This window comes from Amblyomma maculatum, chromosome 2 (assembly GCF_055883805.1).
Source record: "Amblyomma maculatum isolate TAMU_Amacu chromosome 2, ASM5588380v1, whole genome shotgun sequence".
Classification (NCBI taxonomy): Eukaryota; Metazoa; Arthropoda; class Arachnida; order Ixodida; family Ixodidae; genus Amblyomma; species Amblyomma maculatum.
In genome coordinates this window covers 95,713,559-95,734,552 of record NC_139345.1, presented here as the reverse complement: position 1 = coordinate 95,734,552, position 20,994 = coordinate 95,713,559, and the positions used below count along the sequence as shown (strand labels likewise).

General features: G+C 45.4%; 1 protein-coding gene across 1 annotated transcript in view; it reads left to right on the top strand.

The window, feature by feature from the left end:
• Positions 1-20,624, top strand: part of LOC146199309 (neural cell adhesion molecule 1-like) — a 190,104-nt gene extending 169,480 nt beyond the window's left edge. Inside the window, exons 7-12 of the mRNA XM_084592097.1 lie at positions 2,649-3,029; positions 6,504-6,640; positions 10,302-10,455; positions 11,021-11,338; positions 16,995-17,105; positions 20,503-20,624. Of these exons, the coding sequence (XP_084448223.1) occupies positions 2,649-3,029; positions 6,504-6,640; positions 10,302-10,455; positions 11,021-11,338; positions 16,995-17,105; positions 20,503-20,624 (1,223 nt within the window). The remainder of the gene's footprint in view (positions 1-2,648; positions 3,030-6,503; positions 6,641-10,301; positions 10,456-11,020; positions 11,339-16,994; positions 17,106-20,502) is intronic.
• The last annotated feature ends 370 nt before the right edge of the window (positions 20,625-20,994 follow it).

The window sequence follows — 20,994 nt, the reverse complement described above, 5'->3', positions numbered from 1 at the left end:
GTCCCACTGGGACTAGCACACGCCATGGTGTTTTTTTATAGTTAGGGCGCTCGAATGCTGATCACGACGAAATGGGTTCAATCTCAGCTGCTGCAGCCCGTTTTCGATGCAGGAATAAAGCAATGCACCCGTGTGCAGTGCAGCGCTATTGCGCGCTAAAGATCACCCAGATGGTCGAAATTCATCCCCCGCACCCTTAATTGCTTTTTGACGTTAAATCACACAAATAAAACAAATTGGTTCGGTTTCGCTGGTGCTATAGAGGGAAGATTTCGGGATATTTAGCTAGCCGATCAAGTGCTGGTAAGTGTGGTTGCATGACATGCGTGGCCCTCGAGGCTGGCACTATTACTGCGGAATTTACGGTAACCAAACATCATTATCATTTCTTTCATCTTCCTTATCACAATTGATTTAATATCAAGGCAAATGCCTGTTTGTTTGCCACATGCAAAAATTCAAATTAAAAAACAAAATCAGCCTTTCCCCTAATCCACCGATCCACCGTACCCTGTACAAGCTGCGGCGACATTATCCCCGAAGACTTCCTTACGTTATCCGCCCACCTGTCTCTATGTAGCAATCTACTGGTATTTTATTAGACCGTTATTTGTATCAGATTTATTAGCCGGCTCAACGAAGTCCAGCATCCGCTCAGCTGCCGCTGCTGCAGATACAGATTCTCCGTTAGGAGACTGCCCCACAAACCACATTGTTAATTAATCTTGTGTCATGAGGACAACCGATTTTATACCCTCGTTTTAATTCGGTCTTCAGTATAACGTCTTGATGAGGCGGATTAAGTGCCTACATAACGCTGAGATTCGCGCATAATTGACGGCCTTTTGGAATTACTTCCTCCTTTTCTTCGAATCATTTGCAACAAGCTGACTAGCCTATTGAAGCGAGAGCTTCGCTACGCCTAGTTAGAGACGATGTTCGCGTGGGCTTCGATTCGACATTCATATGACTATGATATGACCAAGGAGCAGGAGGACAAACTATTGCTAGGCGGCTCAGTTGTCCACAGAAAAGTGTGACAGATACTGCGCCTTTCCTTCCTATAAACCAACACCCAATGTCAGCGTGGGCTAGCCATTGACCTTCGAGGAGCCAGAGGACAACTTGTAGCTATAAATATACTGTGCCTTCCTTACTTCAAAACAAGCCACGACGTCAATCGATGGGTATAACGTTACGCTTGCTCCAAACGAACTCATACCCCAACCCCTGGCGCATGAAGCACATCGACCCAGACTACGACGGACATGTGTGTGAACGGTGCAGTGACCGTGTAGACTAAAACTATATGCTGTGTGGTTGTGCATCGAGCGACGCCTACGCCAAGAACAAGGAACATTGGGGACAAAGTGTTAAAAAGTGCTTCACTACATGATCAGCTTCGGGCTGTCCAGGAGGCCCGCGCGGCGGCGGAGAGCTTCGGACTCTCTGTGCCGACGTGGGAGCTGCCCTCTACACCTGGCGCCTACCCGAGTGTCCTCCAGGACCCCTACTGTGGGAAATAAAGTTTTACCAAACCAATAACGAAGAATAATCGCGGCTCGGCTCAGAGTCAGCTATGGACGCCAGCGACGATGATGCTGCGCTTACCGCATCTTATTGATTCTATTTGAATCAGGCTACGAAAAAGGTCTACCGAGCTTGGTCATGCTGTGAAGCTTTCGCAGAATACCATGTTTATAAGTGATATATTCGCTAATTCTTTATGTGCCTGCACTTTGTGACGGTTAATTTCCTGATTTTGATATTCTTTGTCACATTGTCCCTGGCAGCTGACGCCTTTGACGTCAGTGTTGGTGGTTCCAAAGAAATTTCTTTCGCTGGCTGTGCTATCACAGGCGAGACTGGTCAATGACAAGGAAAAATAATGAATGAGAAAAAAAGTGTTATAAAATTTTGCCTCAGGACTCGACAATATATGCTAGCTTTTTAGACCTTAAACCGCCAGAAGTAAGCTTTTCCAGTTTATCTTCCACCTGCCTTCATATTTAATAATTGGTTCATAGGAAGGGAAAGGCGCAGTATCTGTCACACTTGTTAAAAAACTGATTTATTTATAGGAAGGGAAAGGCGCGGTAACTGTCTCACTTGTTTTCTGTGGACACCGCAACCGCGCCATAAGGGAAGGGAGGAAGGTGGGAGTGAAAGTGGAAAGAAAGAAAGAGGAGCCGTAGTGGAGGGCTACGGAGTAATTTCGACCACCTGGGGATCTTTAACGTGCGCTGACATCGCACAGCACACGGACGCATCTTCATTTCGCCTCCATCGAAACGCAGCCGCCGAGGTCGGGTTCGAACCCGGGAACTCCAGCACAGTAGTCGGGCGTCTTACCACTGCACCACCCGTGGACACCTGAACCGCGCCGTGAGGGAAGGGAGTGAAAGTGGAAAGAGAGAAAGAGGAGCCGTAGTGGAGGGCTTCGGAGTAATTTAGACCACCTGGGGATCTTTAACGTGCGCTGACATCACACAGCACACGGACACCTCTTCGTTTCGCCTCCATCGAAACGCAGCCGCCGAGGTCGGGTTCGAACCCGGGTATTCCGGACAGTAGTCGGGCGTCTTACCACTGCACCACCCGGCGGGGCCCTTCATATTTCCCCATTTCTGTTTTCCTCATTTGTACAGACGCGCCTCGCGCGAGCCTCTCGCTGGGCCAAGGGCTGCACCTGGAGCGCATTCACGAAGGACAGGACGTGTACCTGGAGTGCGCCATCCGGGCCAACCCGTGGATCAGCGACGTCCTCTGGACGCTCGACGGCGAACCGCTCGAGGACGTGGCCGCGGCGCACAACGCCTCCTCCGCATCCTCTTCGGCATTGGCGCCGTCGGCGTCTTCACCGGCCTCGGCGGGCGCTGCAACTGCGCAGCCGCAGACGCACGTTCTTCTCCAGGAGCAGTACCTGGTGCTGCGCAACGTCACGTCGAAGTTCACCGGAAGCTACGCCTGCCACGTACGCAGCGCCAGGGGCGAAGCTGTCAGCAACTCGCTCGACCTCCGCGTCCAATGTAAGTGCACTCTATAATCTTCTTGGATGACACGCGCTTGTTTCAAATGAACCGCGTGCTGAGGGCACAAGGACAAAGGCAATAAAGTGCCATGAGGATGTTGTGCCAGTCCTCCACGGTGCATCACGACAGTGCTAGGAAGGCTTGCTCGAAAAGAGACTTAAAATTAACTTCTCACTGCTTCAGCAAGCACTGGGATACATTCCAAGGAAATATTTCTGTATTTCTAATGTTCTATCATAAAAAAAAAATGCTGAAATTTCGCTAAAATTCGGATAGCGAAAGCGCGATGTTGCACGGGTTTTCCTCTATGGTCGCCTAGTTTTGTGTCGGTGGCTGAAAGGGGTCGCATTTGTCACCATTTAAATCTCTTTTCCGGCGAGCTGCATCTCCCACTCCGTGGCAGGGTCGCTCTTGTTAACCAAATAACAAAGGGCACATATCCACACAGGAGGATCGGCCAAGAATTGGGCAGCAGACAATGTTTTAGATGTATACTTACGTGTCTAAAGAGAAAATAATTGGAGAAGCCGAAGAAAAATAACGAAAAGGTGAAGCAAATGAAATAAAGGAAAAGTCACAACTCACATGGGAGATTAAAATTTGGTTTTGTAGAATACGTAATATTAGAAAAAGTAAGCAAAAAAATGATTTGGTTCCAGTAAAAAATTTTTGCAAGGCGCAACAGCAGACCTGTGAGTGTGGCCAAGGATGGTGGTGCCAAATGACAATAATATCGGGCTACTTAAACCAAGACCAAGCTGTTGCAATGGCTTTTCCAACGACCGTCTTCTCAACGTGGTGAAGCGGCGGCAAAAAATTAAAAAAAAATGATTTAATGATGCTTGTTCACTGCAAATTGTGCAGGAGGGAGGAATGGTCAAACCAGACCAGTTAATATAGAAATTTAGGGGTGGGATACCGCCTCACAGCTTTGTTAGAGATACCTCAAGTTGCTGTGAGCGGAATAATTTCCTACTCCAAGAACACTTGAGACGCAGGCAGTCATCAGATCTTAAAAGAAGGCCCGATCACTTATCCGTATCAGACTACATGGCCTGAAAAATACTGACATAAGCTGTACTACAAATATGTACTTAACGAGATGAAAAATGGCCTGGATTGGAGGCGGAGATCGTTTGCTTCCGGCGACTGTTCGATTCTGCGGTGCTTATCGCTCAGCAATGCGGAGCTGACAAGTGGCGATACACACTATACAGTAATGCATTTGTATCAGCTACGTTAACTTGCAATGTCTGGTGGCCAATTGTTATTCTGTGTACTTCCTGCTGCAAATGTTACCTTGTGACAACATGCACGAAAAAGGACATGCAGCAAGTTGCAGGTGGTACCACAAGTCAGGAAACGAATGAACTGGTAGCGGGGTCACTAACTATATTTCCTTGGTATTTTATTGTTTTTTTTACCTGCTATGTGCACAGACAATCTCGTATATTGTTTTTATTTTCGTGTTACGAGACACTCGCCATCGCGATGCTCGCGAACAGTGAAAAAAGGGGTCTTGCTTCCGGACTCGAACAACCCGCACTTGTCGTTGAGCAGCCTTAATCGAGGGCCTTTTTCTATTGTTTAGTTCTCCTTGATCCTTTTAACATAGCATGAAAGCGGTGGCTAGTTCTTGAAGACTAGTCACATGGATATGATAGTAGACTTTATTGATTCGAGCGTGTCGCACTAGCCTTCGTAAATATTATTTCCCATTTTGCTCACAACAGCACACGTGCCTATGTTTTTTTCCAAACATGAATTTCTTCCCGTATTGCCACATAAGGTCTTGATTATTTTTACGCCTCTATCCGGTATCTCTCCTGCAAGCGGGCTGGAATATTAGCAGGAAGAAAGTTTGCAATGTCATTTAAATTTCAAACTACTGACTTAACTCAGCTGAACTTTTCACAAACACCACAATAAATCATCCAACCTAACCTTATGTGGCATCGTCTACCTAGTTATAGTGCGCAGGTTTCAGCATGCGAAAGGCGACTACGTTAGAATACCATTTCTTGTGGCTTGGGCCCTTGCATGCGTGTACACCGAGCTTCCTCGGAGCTGTCTATTTTCTATACGTTTCTTTCATCTCCCCATATGTACTGTCTCAAAAATGCATTGTTTGCTGCTCTTTGATGTACCAAGCCTATAAAACCAAACGTTTTTGCTTCCTTATCCCCGCATATCATTTCTTTCCTCCAGTCGCAGGTTTACAGCAAACCTAGTTCCGTCAAGAAATAAGACCTGTCCTATCGAATTTCCGCACCCTTTTCTCTGGGAATGCCATTGTTCTTCGGTGTCCGAGGTCACTGAGACTCTTCCTAGGAGTATAGGTTCACGTTTGTCTTAAGAAAACGGAAATAAAGCTCACGTCCGATCGCGAAGAACTCGCTTCGCAACGCGGCTTGAGCGCCAGCCTGTCGGCTTGAGTTACCGTCGACAGCAACGAATGCGCCTCAGGTTTGATTGCTCCGGGGTTTTTTGTATTTATTTGTAGATGTTTCTCTTGAGAAAACAGTGCCAGCGAGTGCTGTGGAGGTCCTTTCGATTACACCGGTATAATTTCGGTGCTTGCAAAATTGCGTTTTCCTGCACACGCTGGCTGCGGTTTTACTATAACCACAACTTCGTCAATACAAGGCGACGGTTTTCTCTGGTCTGAACGCGTTTGAAGTGCGGAAACGCGAGCAAGAAGCGTGCTTTGTCGCATAGCAACCGCATTATGCCTTTCTTGGACTAGTTAGCGCATTATGCGACGAGAGAGGGTAAATTTTCTGTTATATGGGTTAGCCTAGTGATCAATTTCCGGTTCGGCAAAGGTAATCATTCTGATATGAAAGTTTTTTTAGTTTTATACGCGAAAGATGAAAAAATCTGCACGTACAGCTTGCGAGATAACTGATCGTGTTCGTCAGGCATCCGTTATTGCATTCTCGGTATAAGCTCTGTAATGGTCGCGTTGTGGGAAGCCTATAAAAACAGCTGCTCCACTCGTAATGAAAACTGCTTTGGGGTTCGCCTTGCCCGTTTGATGTTTAGCATATGTCAAGCAAATAGATCATGTGTGGTTAACGTCACTGCCGCTCTTTTGTTTTCCTTGCAGTATCTGTTAGGTTGGAGCAGAAGCCTACGTCTATTTTCAAAGCGCCCTTACCTAGTCGGCTGTTGTTAAGCATAGGCAGGACACCATCGTCGCTTTGGTTCTTATCGCGTCATCTGACCTTTCACTTAGCCAACAGCTTCGCATATGTCGTCGCCTAGGTTACTGAAACCTAAAACCCAAATAAACACAGCTTTACATGACCTCTCAGCTGAGTTAGTCGTTGTCTTAGATTTTCTTGCGCAAACAACTATTATAGTGTGTTCAGAATTTTCTTTGTCTCTTTTCTGAAATCGCCTTCAGCTTCGTTCATGTTGTACAACGAAACGTCGTTATATGCCGCCGCTTTGTCTCCTTCTACGCAGACGCGCCTCGCTGCAGAAAGGGGATGCAGGAAGTGTTCCGGTACTCGACATCACGGGAAGAGCTCTTTATTCCTTGCGAAATGGACGCTGACCCAGAAGACCTCACATTTCACTGGGTCATGAAAAACAACTCTGAGGTGAGAACGAGTTTCGGGGTTCATATTTAAAAAACAATATTCAAATATACAGCGTCTATTGTGCTATGTTAGTATAGGGAACCCAAGCTCAAGTTTCGCTGCGCGATGGCAGCGCCGCATTCCTGGCATGGTGGCGAAATGTGAAACGATGGGACGTCGCCGGAGCAGACGCTCCGCTAGCTTCCTGTGCACGTGCGGCGATCGAGTTGCGCCTGGCGGTTATTTGGCGATACGAAAAACGCTTCCGCTGATGCGAAACGGAGATACTAAGCAGCATTGTGTCATGGGTAGCCACAACAGTAGGCGAAGCGCCAAAAGACGGGGCTCAAGTGTGAAACTGCAGATTTCATTGGAAGCGTTTCCACAAGACCTGTTTCCCAGCCGCATGACGGCATTCTGAGAAGTCTCGCGTTCTTCGTGGAAACGAAAAGGGCCAATTTTGCCCTTCTCCATAAACTCAAAAATGTCGACAGTTTACAAAGACGTCTAGAGAGGCATCAAAAGAGTAGAATGGTTTAACACCATGTATACGAAGTGAAGGGGGTGGAGGATTATCCTGTTCTTCGCTCCGCGCGTGTCTTGCTTTGCCGATTTTCTGTGCTCTCGCCCTGCTTTGCGAGTACTCTGAAAGCAACCAAATCAATAGATATCCAGCGTGCGACGTCCGCGATCGACAATGATGTGTGAATGTGCCCTACGACCAAGAAAATATCTAGGAACGAGGCGTTTTTTTTTTTTGTTTTTTTTTTGGGGGGGGGGGGGGGTAGAAAACATGCTTGGCTGAGCCGCTTTTACAGATTTCCGCAAATTGGCCAATAAAGGCACCAACATTATTATTATTCATAACCAAAATATGTTGGAAGTGCAATACAAAAGCGATCCTAGTTATGGCTCGATTGACACTACTCGCACGGAGCACCTAATTCGCGTCGCAGGTTTCGTAAATGCAAACCAAATATAAATGAAGCACAACCATTTAGTAAGAACCTAAATAAAGTACGATTGTAGTACAAGCTTGGATTTCACCTTCCTTCCGAGCCAGCGAGCCGGTTATGTCGCGTGCAGCGCGCGGAGCACGCATGTGCTTTTGAGACTGCTAGCGTTCGTGCCTTTGAAGAAACATCTCCTTCGGACTATAGCATATTTTTCTACTGCAAGATTTGCTTTAGTAACATCGTAACAATAAAAACAAAACCGTATATAGATCTCATGCTACAGGCCAAAACAACAATCAACAAGCGAGCAACTTTATCTCAGAGTATTGATAATACTTCCGCAGTTTTTAAACATATTATATAGTACGACAATATAGTTACATAGCTGACTTACCTCGAGATAAACTTCCTACGTTTTCGCTAACGTGGAAAACGCATTCACAATCAATATTAACTCATCGCCGTTTGTCGTCTGCTCTACAGTGCTGACGTGAATAAATATTTTGTAGCCTATAATTACGCTTCCTCCATGGAAATACGCGGCAGGTTGTCCAATAATCAAGACGGAATACAGGCGGCATGTTGCGATGCGCCTGCGGGGGAAGATATCGTGTCGTTAAAAATATACTTCCGAAAATTAGCTAATGCAATAAAATAAAACCGTGGTGCAATCCCCAAACAAAAATAACAACAACAACAAAAAATTAACTCAGCCTTATAAGTTATAACTTATATCGTATGACTATAGTTATACAAAGAGAGACAAAGCACAATTACGGATAATATAATAAAAAAATTGCAACAAAACAAAAGGAGTTATCAAGATAAGCAAAACTGAGCGTAATGTGCAGACACTAATTTCACAATCAAAATGCTTAAAGCAAAGGGCTTTTCGCAGCTGCAGTTTCCGCTTAATTCATGGAGAGATAGATTATGACTGCCAGAATATTAGTCTGGTTTTCTCTTGGTTACAGAATTGTTTGGTCTTGTTGCACTTGTGTGCTTTTTAAGCGATAGTGGGGAGAGGTGAATCTTTAGATAAAGGGCAAAACGTGGGAAAAGTAAATTTGAACAAGTGAAACCTCTAATTTGATACTACAGGTCAATACGTTAGTACAGCCGAATCTGGGCACCTTAAAATTCAAGGGGAGCGTGAAGTAGTTTGATATATTGTTAATCCGATAGGTACAAAACATAACTACAGGTGGGATAGCAGCCTAGAGGCAACAATGCAGTCCACCAACACTCGTCCTCTTTGCACTGCAGCGAACAGCCTCCTGCCGGTGTTCTTTCTGCGCACCGCTCGTTGGGGGTTTTTAGGCCTAAACTGCTTCCCATTGAGGCTGCAACGGACGGTGCTTTCAAGCTGGCCCCTTCCAATTATACGATGTAAATTTTCGCCACTAATACGCCAAATAAAATAATCTCGTTATAGTAAAGGTATTGTTGGTGTCTGGAACGCCTACGGCAGCGAATCGAACAAAGTGCGCCGGGAGAATAGCGAAGCTGGGCTTTAGTTAGGCAGGCTTTACTGAATGACAGCGACAAGCCGTAGAAAATAAGGGGAAGTTAGACCAGAAGCTACAATGTAGTAATAACACTCTTACTGTACTTATGCACTAAGGCTTACAAACGTTTAGTTAGAACTTAACAGAAACCTTATTTTGTCCGCTAGGGCTTATTTCAACTGCGTCTTTTACGGTGTACAAGACGTACCCCTTATATTTAGAAGCTTTACACAAAAATGTTGGCATGTATAAGACGCGCCCTTGTTTAAGACGCACCCCAATTTACCCAGTCAGGTAGTGGGACTTGATTACGCATACTTGCGGGACCATCGCGAATTGTTATCTGCCTCCTTACGTTGAAAAAAGAAAAATCAGAGAGAGAGAGAGAGAGAGAGAGAGAGAGAAAGAGAGAGAGAGGTACCTGTCATGCCTCAAGAAGAAATAAAAATGAAAACCTGTTGCATAGATAGAGCAGCAGCACTTTATTTTTACTCAAAAAATTCATTTTCCAGCACTCTATCAAAATATTAGCCGCTATCTGCCGACAGCACTGTGGAGACACCTTCGCACTCAGAGTAGCTGCTCTGATCGTCACCATCTTAGTAACTAAGCGCTAAGCACTACGACACTCGCGCATCTTAGTGGTAGAACGGCTCGGGCACTACTGCACATTGCACGAATGAAGTGGAAAACTCGCATCCAGTATCCACAAAACAATCTTGTAAGTGGCAACTGGATAATTGAGTCAGATTATCCAGGCTTGCCTTGGAAGTGTGGGTGATATAGGCGAGGAGCGCGGACGTCATCATATTTCATCACTTCGTATTACTGATTCTCGGGGCATATGAGATGGCTGCAGATTTATTAGTCGTTAAAGACGCTACCACTACCGTTTCACAACAATAAAGTTCCCTTATGAACGCTGCGCAAAACCAAAAACCAAATGCGTATAACACTAACCGTTTTATGGGATGCACTACCAAAAGTGTTCTAGAAATATCCGCCCCTGATACAGTTGAAAATACGGCACTTGTAGGTATTAGTAATCATGTTAATACTAATATTGCAACTTGTACGTACTAGGGCTTTCCTACAGCCCCGAGCGCAATGTTTAGCTAGGACTTAGTACTACTGGAGAGGCGCTGCTATTTCATTTATACTGTCTTGCGTAACAAGAATAAAAGCGTACATAGGCGGCTGAGTGCTTCCCTTGCGCAGGTACGAGACCTCCTGACATTCACAACCAACGGCAGCCGCAGCGTTGCACGCTACAAGCCGGCCGTCGCCACTGAGTTCGTCTCGCTCATCTGCTGGGCCAATAACTCGGTCGGAGCACAGAAGCAGCCCTGCAACTTCTTCGTCGAGCCGCACGGTACGACTTATGTCACTCTGCGCGTCTCTGAGAATTACCTAGATATTTTAATAATTGTGAACTGAAACCTGCGCACTAATCACTGCTAAAAAATGAAAGCACACGCAGCCGTAATTTCCTACGTCAAGATAGCTGCGAGAACATTCAAGCAGTTACACAGTCTTTACCATTTCTACGTAACCGCTTTATGTGGCACTTGCTGCGTAAATACCTATTCGGAAATTATGGCCTATAATTCCGCGCTGTTCCATTTCGGATTTTCGACCCTCCGAATTTTCTTAACGCGGGGTATTCTATGCGGGCTTTAACATCCCGATGCTGCGATTAGTGGAGAGTGTCAATTTTTTCCCGACTACCCAGGTATCCTTAAAGTAGACTGACATATTTCCGCACAGAATTAGTACGTTTCATCGCCATCGACAATATTTAGTGACTGTCCTCTCTGAATGGAATACTACGAGGTGTCCTTACTTTGAATACCCACCACACTTTTAGTCTGAAGGAATAACACTCCCTGGCGAATGAAATGAAGAAGACCGCTGACAGAGGGGCCCGACAAACGCAGGGGCCCCAAAGGCACTGTCGGGCTGCGCGGTGGTGAACCAGGCCATGACGTGGTTCTTCGTTCGCTGCTCGGAGGACGACGAGGAAGACCGTCCGGCAGGCCAGGAGTGGTACCTGCTCGAGGTTTTCCACGCGGACACGGGCGCCCTGTTGGGAAACGTGAGCTCCCGGGGCAGGCCTGTGTTCCAGGTGGACTCCATACCGCCGGCCACCGAATGCCTGGCTCTTGCGTACGCCGTCAACGAACGAGGCGGTCGTTCGGAGCCGGCGCGAGTCGTCGTTCAGGCCATCCCGCCGCCTTCGAAGCTCCTCACGGGCGGTGAGTTGGAAACCATGAAACAATGCGCGCTGCCGGGTCCCTTCAAGGGGCAGTTACTTGATGCTCAAGGGATGGAAACGTCCTGAAGAGTACCTAAATTTGGAGCAGAAGGGGGTTATAAGGCGAGAAGAAAAGGTGGAGCAACCGCCCGTTCTTGCTAGAGAGAGGGAGAGAGAGAGAGAAAGAGAGAATAAAATATAAAGGCAGGGAGGTTAACTAGGCGATGTCCAGTAGGCTGCCCTACATGCGGGGAGGGGAACAAAAGGAGAAAAAGGAAAGAAAGAGCGCCAAGGCAAAGAGTCTGTCACATGTCCAGAGATCTAGTTCTCTATAAATAAACCCCTCACCCCATTGTTTCACAATAAAAGACCAAAAAACAAAAGAAATGTATACATATTCCGGTATTCTAGTACTGACATTCTACTTTAATTAAAATATCTCCGTAATGCTTACATATTCCGGTATTCCAGTACTGATATTCTACTTCATTTAAAATCCCTCCGAATACAGGTAATTTATTTTTTTTTTCTGACAAACAACCACTTCCGTGGAGCCGAAGTCATCCTTTGAGTCATATTGCCAATTTTAAGTATCGGCAGTTATGCACGTTGAGGGTAGCACGATGAGACAAACGCTCCAATTTGAATACGCGCTTAATTTGAACACATGTATCGCTTCAACAAAACGTTAAAGCCGGAATCGCTAGGGTTTCTCCCGTTCAATAATACAAGTTCGTTGCCCCCGTAGAATAGCCGCACATTCACATTTCCCCCGGGACAAATGTCCGAAGAAAAGACCGTGCGGACGAGAACACGGATTATCCTTCCAGATTCAGTGTTACGGGATCTTTTTCATACTTGCCTTCGTTTATTATTCCAATCTCTCAGCTACGCTGGACATTATTTCTTTCTTTTTCTTTAGCCCTTACTTATATGCTGTTGGTCGCTGCAACTAGGCTTTTTTTATATAAATTATATATATTTATTTCAACTCTAATAAGAAAATAAGCACTCTACAAGAAATTAGAAAAACGTTAGAAGACGTGGGGAAGAAAATCAATTTTACTAAGATAAGCTTTTTGTTTTTTGTTCTATTTGCAAAAACTCAACAAAAAATTAAAGAAATCAGAAACGGGAGGGGAGTTTCAAAGAAAAATTTTGCCTAACCACATTTGAGGGCAGACAAGGAGGCATAATAGCAGCCGAGTTCTTCTATATAGTTTTTCATGTTGCATGAACTAAAATGACGAATAGCAATGCTGTGGCGCTGTTTTCTTTTTTCATTTTAACTTCCCTTTTCGGGCGCCGAGTGCTTCTGCTTTCTCCTGCTCGACGAGCGCATGCGGTATTGTTCCGGAAAAGCTTGAGCTGAGGCAAAGCCTTCCATTTCCGCGTGCCGTGACGGTCGGGCGGAAGGGGATAAATTGCGGCCGAATGGCTGCGTTCATTTCAGCTGATTCGACGTGCATCTCTCCGCGGATATCATATTACTTTTCCGCAATATTGGAATGTTCGTCAGTTAGAGTTCACACGAAAAATAAAAGCATTATACTGTCGAGAAGAATATATTTTGAACAATAACAAGATGGGACGCATTTAGCTAAGCCTACAAATCAGATTGGTAGGCATTAAATATCCGCGCATTTTACAAAATTGACGCATTGAATGGCGCAGTACTTTACGCAGAGAGAGATCAGAGCAACACACATGACTGAGGTAATAAGCACTACGGTAAACTGAGAAAAGAGAAACATTTACGGCTGAATATATTGTATTCGATTTAAAGAAATAATGTTAGCCAGTGTCGGCAGGAAATATTAGTTCTCAGGTCATCGCTTTGAGATTAACCCTAAATGCGACAAGCCGTCCGATAGTGTCAGCGTGACCTATGGGAAGCGTATCGTACTCGCGATCCAAGAATCCTGGGTGGCTGCATTTCGATTTCACTCTCCTAATTTGCTAATTTGTGAAGCCCGAGTTGGCAGTACCTGCCAAATCGGCAGGTGCTCAAATATATAGAGACACACGATTCAGAAGACCCGGTCAGACCTTGTGATATAATGCTTTCGTTCTAGAAACTCACAGCTGTAAAATACGGTCGCTATACTTTAAAAAAGGAAATGAGTGAATTTATAAACCATTTATTTGAGTGAAAGGGGTTGCTCTAGGCCCCTGTTTGGGTAATTAGGAAATTAGAAGAAACAAGAAAAGGAAAAAAAGAAAGAAGCCAGAAAGGATTTCAACTGCTGATCTATGAAGCCTCAGCTTATATTTTACTATTAAGCCATGCCAAACACTGAGACTGAACGCACATTTTTTTTTCTTTTTTAGCTTAACTGTGCGTGCTTTTTTTTTTTTTAATTTGCGCATTGTGCTCAAGCGTGCAAATTGCGGTCGTAGCTTACCGATTTCCCTGTATGCACGTTGAAGCATATTTTTTTCTTCATGGGAACGGAACAGGGGGGGGGGGGGGGGGTGCAGAGGATCGGGAGTTGTTAAAAGGTGTTATACCGATGTCCAACACCTTTGATAGGCATCAGAAGTTGCAGGAATCTCTAAAAATATTGGAATTTTTAATCTCTAAATCCTCTTTTTTGCACTGTCGTCTCAGAGAGCATGTAGTTCTAGCAATTGCTATCCGAGATATTTGCACATCAATTCATGGCGTAATGCGTCATTTAGCTTCACATGCAGCCTGTGGAGCAAGAACATAATAGCTCGCTTTCGAGAAAATTTTTTCAGTTGTAAGCACTAATGGCATCTCGGCTGGTTCAGATGAAGAAATTCATCAGGAAAGAAAATGAACAAATGATCAGACTGCTTGACCCCGAACTATTTTTTCTTCGACTGTCACACCCCCTGGTTTACTTAGCAGTCTCCACTCAACAGAAGAATAACGGAGGTTTGGGCAGGTTGGTGATCATTCATGTTTAAGCAACAGCGCTAGCGGACGAAAACGGGATGTGTATTCAATCAAACGTTGTGATGGTAGCGTGGCAATGTCAACTACAGCACGCACATCTTCCCTTGAGACCGATACGATCTACTCATCTGCAATGAGCTATTCGTACTGTCCAACTACAGCCAGCCGCACCCTGGCGCTCTCAAAAATATGGCATGCTCTATGGAGCTACAGAGGCTAGAAACTCCATTATCGGCATCGATGATGTGATTCATAGCAAGGCTTGTGTAGACAAAGGGGCGCTAGACGTTCATTAAAGAATTCCTACAACTTATGGTCGACGGCAGCTTTCAGCTTTCATGTTGCTATACGGCGCCGCTCTTGACCGGCAACAATAATGGAATGTGCGATTACGTCATGATTTACGCGATTCCTTGACGACTTCTTTATCAAAGGGGCGGTAAAAACCTTTACAACTTCGAATAACAATCTCCTAGCAATAAATACACATTGTGCTTCCAGAAAAGCGACAATGCAGGCATTAAATGTCGAAGTATCAGAGTTTTCTAGCAACAAAAGTTCAATAGAGTTGCACCCCGTGCTCTTCAATACCGCTACAGTTCGCTTCGCGTATATGTCAAGCAGCGAGTGAAGGAAAATGAACACAGAAATTCAGTTTGCTTAGAGCGTTTTACGTAACTCCAATAATGGTTTACCTTAGTAACAACCGATGCCCGTGAGAGAAATAAACATGAGACATTATCGCTAGTAACCGCCCTGAAAAAGACAGCGTGTTTTCATTTTCAATAACTGAACGACAAGTGAACATTCACGCTTCATAAAAAGAGCGTTTTCTTGTACTACATCAAGGTAGAGTACTGATGACGAAATTTAGCACTCGTAACTGAAACGAGTATCTCAAGAATCACACGCAAAAACCGTCGTTTCTTGAACCGAAATTGGAAAAAGGGCGGTCGTTACTGAGAGCCGGAAATGACATAGAAACGGGTGCAATCGAACCAGATATAGAACCATCTGGCGCTGTAGTTATACCGCACTGGCGGCTTGTTACTTCTTCCAGAAACCCATCAACGATGGCACGAGTTTTATTCTACTGTTTCCAGATACGTGAACGTCGAACGTATGAAATGACAGCGCTGCGAACACAAGCGAACCACCAACGTGGATTCCTCACTAACGAACCGCATGCAATGCCGCGCGTTTCTTGCACGCCTCGCGCGTTCCTGTCCCTGCCGGCTGTACACTGTCTCGGCATAGTAATCTCAGTGGAAATTATAACAACTTCTTCAGCGTAACAAACCTGCTACCACCAAGACGAGTTTCAGCCTCAAGCTCTTGACTGCCCGCCATTTGTAGACTGTTCGCACACAGTGGGCCCCGAGTGATGCAAAGTCTAGGTGGCTCTGGCTGATGACGCTTCTCGAGCGCCCATTGCTATGCCATATCCGGTAAATTGCTCAACTCCACGACACGTCTACAGGTCCACGCGTCGTCTTTGTAACTGCAGGAATAGTTTCCTACGGAGTATGAAACATCGTCTGGATTAGTTTTGGGACCCACCTTCTTTAGGGCCCAACATCTTTGAGATAAGGCTGTGCAGAATGCCAACGAGTTTCGAAACGTTGGTTTTCGTGAAAAAAAGATTTATTCAGAGCCGTCTTACACCTCGGATAGAGAGGATGAGAAGAGAAGAGAAATGTCTTTAAACAGTGGACATGCTTTCAAAAATTGGGGACTCATCTGCGTAATGCTTAGATAACTCTGAAAATCTTTGACGGCGCGCTTTTTAGACATGACATGTGTCACATTCCAGGACGCGTGCCATAGTATCTGCCAGTCGCCCTCTTTGAGATAGACCCGGCTAGATATTTGTAGCGGTGTTTTCAGCACCCTTAGGACACGTTCGCGTCCTTCTTATGACCACATTTTGTCACGTAACGCGGCTCTTTTCGAGCACCCGAGCACTTCTTCACTTTGGAGACAAAAACATTGTCACATTCACGATTCTGAGGGCACCCGATCGCTTTCTCTATAATAATCCAATCTCAGCAGCAGATTTCGGTAGAACCGTTTTTGAACACTAGGGGTCGGTCGGTATGCACATATACAGGATTGTATGAGGATTATCAGGAGTCTACATGCTCGCAATGATACCAAACGCGCCTAGGGCTGATTGACAAAAACGAGGTTACTGCTGCGAAGAGAGTATCGGATATTTTATGCAGACCTAATACTTATTATGAGTGCCCTAGTATTCTTGATGATTTCTGCTAATTATATGCTGCCATTTGACATCTTTGGGGAAGTGTGTAGTAGTCATTCACATTTCAGCTTCCTGTTGCAACCATTTCATCTACTCGACTAAAAGGAGCTTGCTACAATTTAAAGAATTATCGAATTGGACGAAGTGATATGTGTCATTTCCCCTCTGCAGGATAAAAAACATTTGGTTTCAGATAGTACCACTACAGAGTTTCTGTATTTTCTTTCCCTGGCCTTGCTATTGTCTTACGGAGATTTTAAAACGTCTTATGAAGCACACCTTCTGACATTTGGCTTCATTTCTTTTTTTATTATCACTGGGATTTCATGGTGTAAACATATATAGAACCTGTGGACCTAAAATACAGCCTTTGGTTCTACCACGCTTTTTTTTTTCATTTTGATTCAGAGCGCAGAATGACAGTTGTCACTGTCTCTTCTCCTTCCCACTTCCCATTCTTACCCTTCACAGGCGCTGTTCCGTCCAAGACTAGGTGTACGACGCACCTGATGACGCTAACCGTCCTCCTGTTGCTCCTAAGACAGGTGTCACTAACGTGGATGCCTGGATTATCCAAATGCCGTAAGTACCCATTCTGCGACAGCCTTCCTTCTTTACTTGAAGTTGTAAATAGTGACAAAAACGATATGCTATGCAATGTATGGGAAATCATATTCGCCTTATCAACAGTGTGACACTGAAGCTTTGCTGTTCTCTCACTAACGCCTGTCTTATAATAGTGCTGTAAGCAGCTCTGTTCGAGTCATCAGCAGAGCGAAATGAAGATCTCCGAGCAGCAGCACAGTCATTCATTATACATGCTGCGACCTTAACTCGGCCATTTGGTGTTTATTCGTCTTCAGCAAGCACCACGATTGTCGAATCGTGGTATTGTTAATAATGCTGTGCTAAGCAGCAGACCTTTGCTAACTGGCTTGAAAGGTTACCAGCTGCATAGCAGAGCGAATCAATCCTTTTGCACCAAGTCAGAGTCACATGTTATGTCATGGGATAGCTCACTGACTCAAGTATGCCGACGTCGAAAAGATATACAACATATCCTGCCTACAAGCTCTGCCCTCGGTCTCCGACAGGTCAGTAAGCTAAGCCTTGAGCATGAAGTGTAGGTATCTGACGTGACGCAGCTTCGGCGCCACCTCAATAAATTTTCTTATGAACGCGGTTCTGCAGGGAAAGAAACGTCTGAAGGTTGCATGCGTGTGTTAGAGTGCACGACAGTTTGGTGTGCGTGTTGTTCCTTTCATATACCCTCGTACTCACACAAAGCAACCCGTCGCATTAAAGTATTCCTCCTCCTAGCTCGATGTGGTGACATCATATCGAAAGTTAGAGTTTCTACGAATAAGCAGTTTGCTAGCTAAGCACTCATAGCGTTCAGACGCATATGTGTGTCTCGACGCGACTTGAATGTCAAGCTGTATCGCATCAAACGACAAGCGACGATGATAGAGCAGGAGTATATTTCTGTTTCCTTCGTTTCGAGCAGTTGTTGCCCATACAGTTTCTCGCTAGGAAAGCCTACCCCGGAGGATTACAAATTAGTGCGGGGCGCGCAAAAGCGAAGGGGGATATCAGAGTTCAGCGGGGTTCATTATGGGCGCCCATGGCGGCACAGAGGGGGGAGGGGGGCTTTTAATCCGCTCCGTGCGGAGATCGAACGACCCTGCGAGGTCGAGAGGCGACGATCGTTACAGTCCGGGTCTTGAGGAATGCGGGGAATTTAATTAGATATTCGAGCGCTGCTATCTCGAAGGCTTGAAGGCGGTACGGGCTAGCGCTCCATCACCGCCCCGCGGGCTTCTCCTCCGGGCTTCAACAGAGGGCAGCACGGAACGACACAACGCGTGAAACTGTCGCGCAACCGAATGCCTCGTTACTCGAGAATCCGAGGGAGAACCGTTCTCGCCCGGGTCTACCCGCCGCACTCGTTGAAGAGCGGGATTTATGGTCGCTCGTATGGGCTTTCTTCGCTCGAGCACGCCCTCAGGGGACGACGTGAAGTGAACGCTCTCAAGTAAGAGAGTAACTTATGCACCGGTTAGGAAGAATTAGCCGACGTTCCCGAACGAGAGGAAATGCGTTCGACAAATTCGATGCGGGGTATGTAGTCAGACTTAACTAGGGGCTGTTTGTAGACAGCCTGTATATCACTGGTCCTGTTAAGCCTGATTTCTTGTATTTCTTTTGATTGTGATTCGATCCGAATATTTTCGACGGACCATGTGTGCACTAATCAAATAGAAAACTGCAATGTCACGAGGCAAGTCATATCCGCTTGGAGAAGAAATAAGCTGATACAAAATAATTCCGGCAAAATCGCCCACTCGGCGCTGTAGTTAGTGACAGATATCTGCGAATCACTGAAGCAGTTCATTCAATCGCCTGAAGAAGTAAATGATCAGTATTTAGAATATTTTAGAAAACACAGTAAATATTACCGTAGCAATTATTTATTGAATCACATCGTGCTGGTAGTGCTACCTTTCAAGCACCATCGCCATTTATTTTTATTTTTCACGCGAGATCAGGAAAGCGGTTGTTTATTATATTTAATACCGAGATTTAGGTCCAAAGTAGGCGACCTTTCTTTGCAAGAAGATATTACAGCCTCTTATACGACGAGATTTTACGTTCAACCAGTTTCTACTGCAGCTTCTTGCGCCACTCAGACGAGGTTCCGAGCCATATACGTTGTAGTTAGGTTCAAAGTTAAACGAGGTTTCGCGCTACCAGGAAGCAGCGTTCATCTCGCTTCTTTCTTTTTTTTATTTTTCGGTTTTGACAAAACGGGTATATCCCGGCCGGAGACCAACAGGTAAGTAACGCTGGGAATGCTTACATACTCGCACGACCGATCTAAATCCCATTTGCGGCAGAAAGATGCGTCATCTCCTTCGAATAGGTTCGTTCGCATTTCTCATTTTTCTTTGTAAAACAACTTCGCAGTAACGCTGTTCGTAGTTCTCGGCGTCCCACTCGTATCCCAGAAGATGGAAAAACGTAATAGATTTCAAACGCACGTGCATTAGCGTGGGACGGTAGTATATTCGGTGGAGTTATAGTTTTCCTTGGGTAAATACTGCTTGCTTTTTTGTTTTTGATCCAATTCGAAAAAAGCACATGCAGTAAATTTTCCATAAAAGGCATCGTAAAAGAGATAAATAAGCTAAAATCTGCACATATTACGAAAACTATGAGGCACTCCATACTAAAAAAAAATTGGCTTGTTATACCCTGCAGCCCTCAAGAGTAGTAGCTGCAGTTTATATTTTTTTCGGATACCAAGCCAGCTTTCGTTTTCCTTTTGCCGCGAATTTTAAGAAAAAGGCCATTTACACCATTTGTAATAAAGAAACGGAAAGCTACTTTTATTATTTAACTTGAAAAGACGCTTTGAATAGCGGCAGATTGAATCGCCATCACATGTTAGAGAAATTTAGCTTACCGTGATCCGCGATTTGCCACCGTGACCCGCTACCGTGCGCGGGCGGGGGCGCACAAGCTGATTGGTCCCGACGCGGCAAGTCTATGTGCCGACATCCAGTATGCGGCGCCATCTATCGGCGTCAAGAGATCTGGGTATGCGCATTGGTGGATCACGGTAGCGGATCGCGGATCACGGTAAGCTAAAACTCTTTATTGATGAAAAAGGCAAAGCGACCAGTAATTTTTCAGCTATGAAATGCTTTTAGCTGCCATTGTCACCAACCTTGAAGTGACGTCAAGCCAAAACCGAGAGCCAGCATCCGTGAACCGAATTCCCATCATCCGGGACATGAAACAGCATTATCTTATCATCGAACGAGATTTAACGTGACGAGTTCTCTGGCGCCCAGGGGTGAGAATAGCGCTGCGCGGAAAAACGTCTTCAACGCCGTCCCCAAGGATGGCGTCACGATTTCGCACTCTCAGTGTGTCACTGTGCTGAGGCGTGAGCTCATGGCGTTTCCCTCTTTAGCAGACGGTATCATCACGCTCGGAGAGCACTGTCAGGCCTGCGTCGCGTCATGGCCGGGTACCCTTCTGCTTGTAATGCCGTCGCCATCACAGCTTCTTAAGCCCAGCAATGAAGCCTCATGAAATGGGAGACAAGAAAAGTTCTGGAAAGCGATCGGTTTACCAGTGATGCGCCACAGCAGAAGAGTGCTAGCCGCTACCCACAACATGCTATGCCCGCAATCATTTCATGCTTGCATCTCTCGATTGCGGCAGAGGCAGTAATTTTTTTACCCCGAATACATTTGCACTTAAAATATCTAAATCGGCGCAGTGGAGAACCCGGTTGACTGACAGCATTAATTAAAGTGTACCGGATTTATTTTTACGTAGAATTAATGCACTCCCAGTTGGCATCCGAGCAATTTTCATATAAGATGAGGTTCCGCCGAGAAGCCCGTCAATTATGGGGATTTTTGTGGCGCGAATATCTGTTCTGAATAAAACACCCACC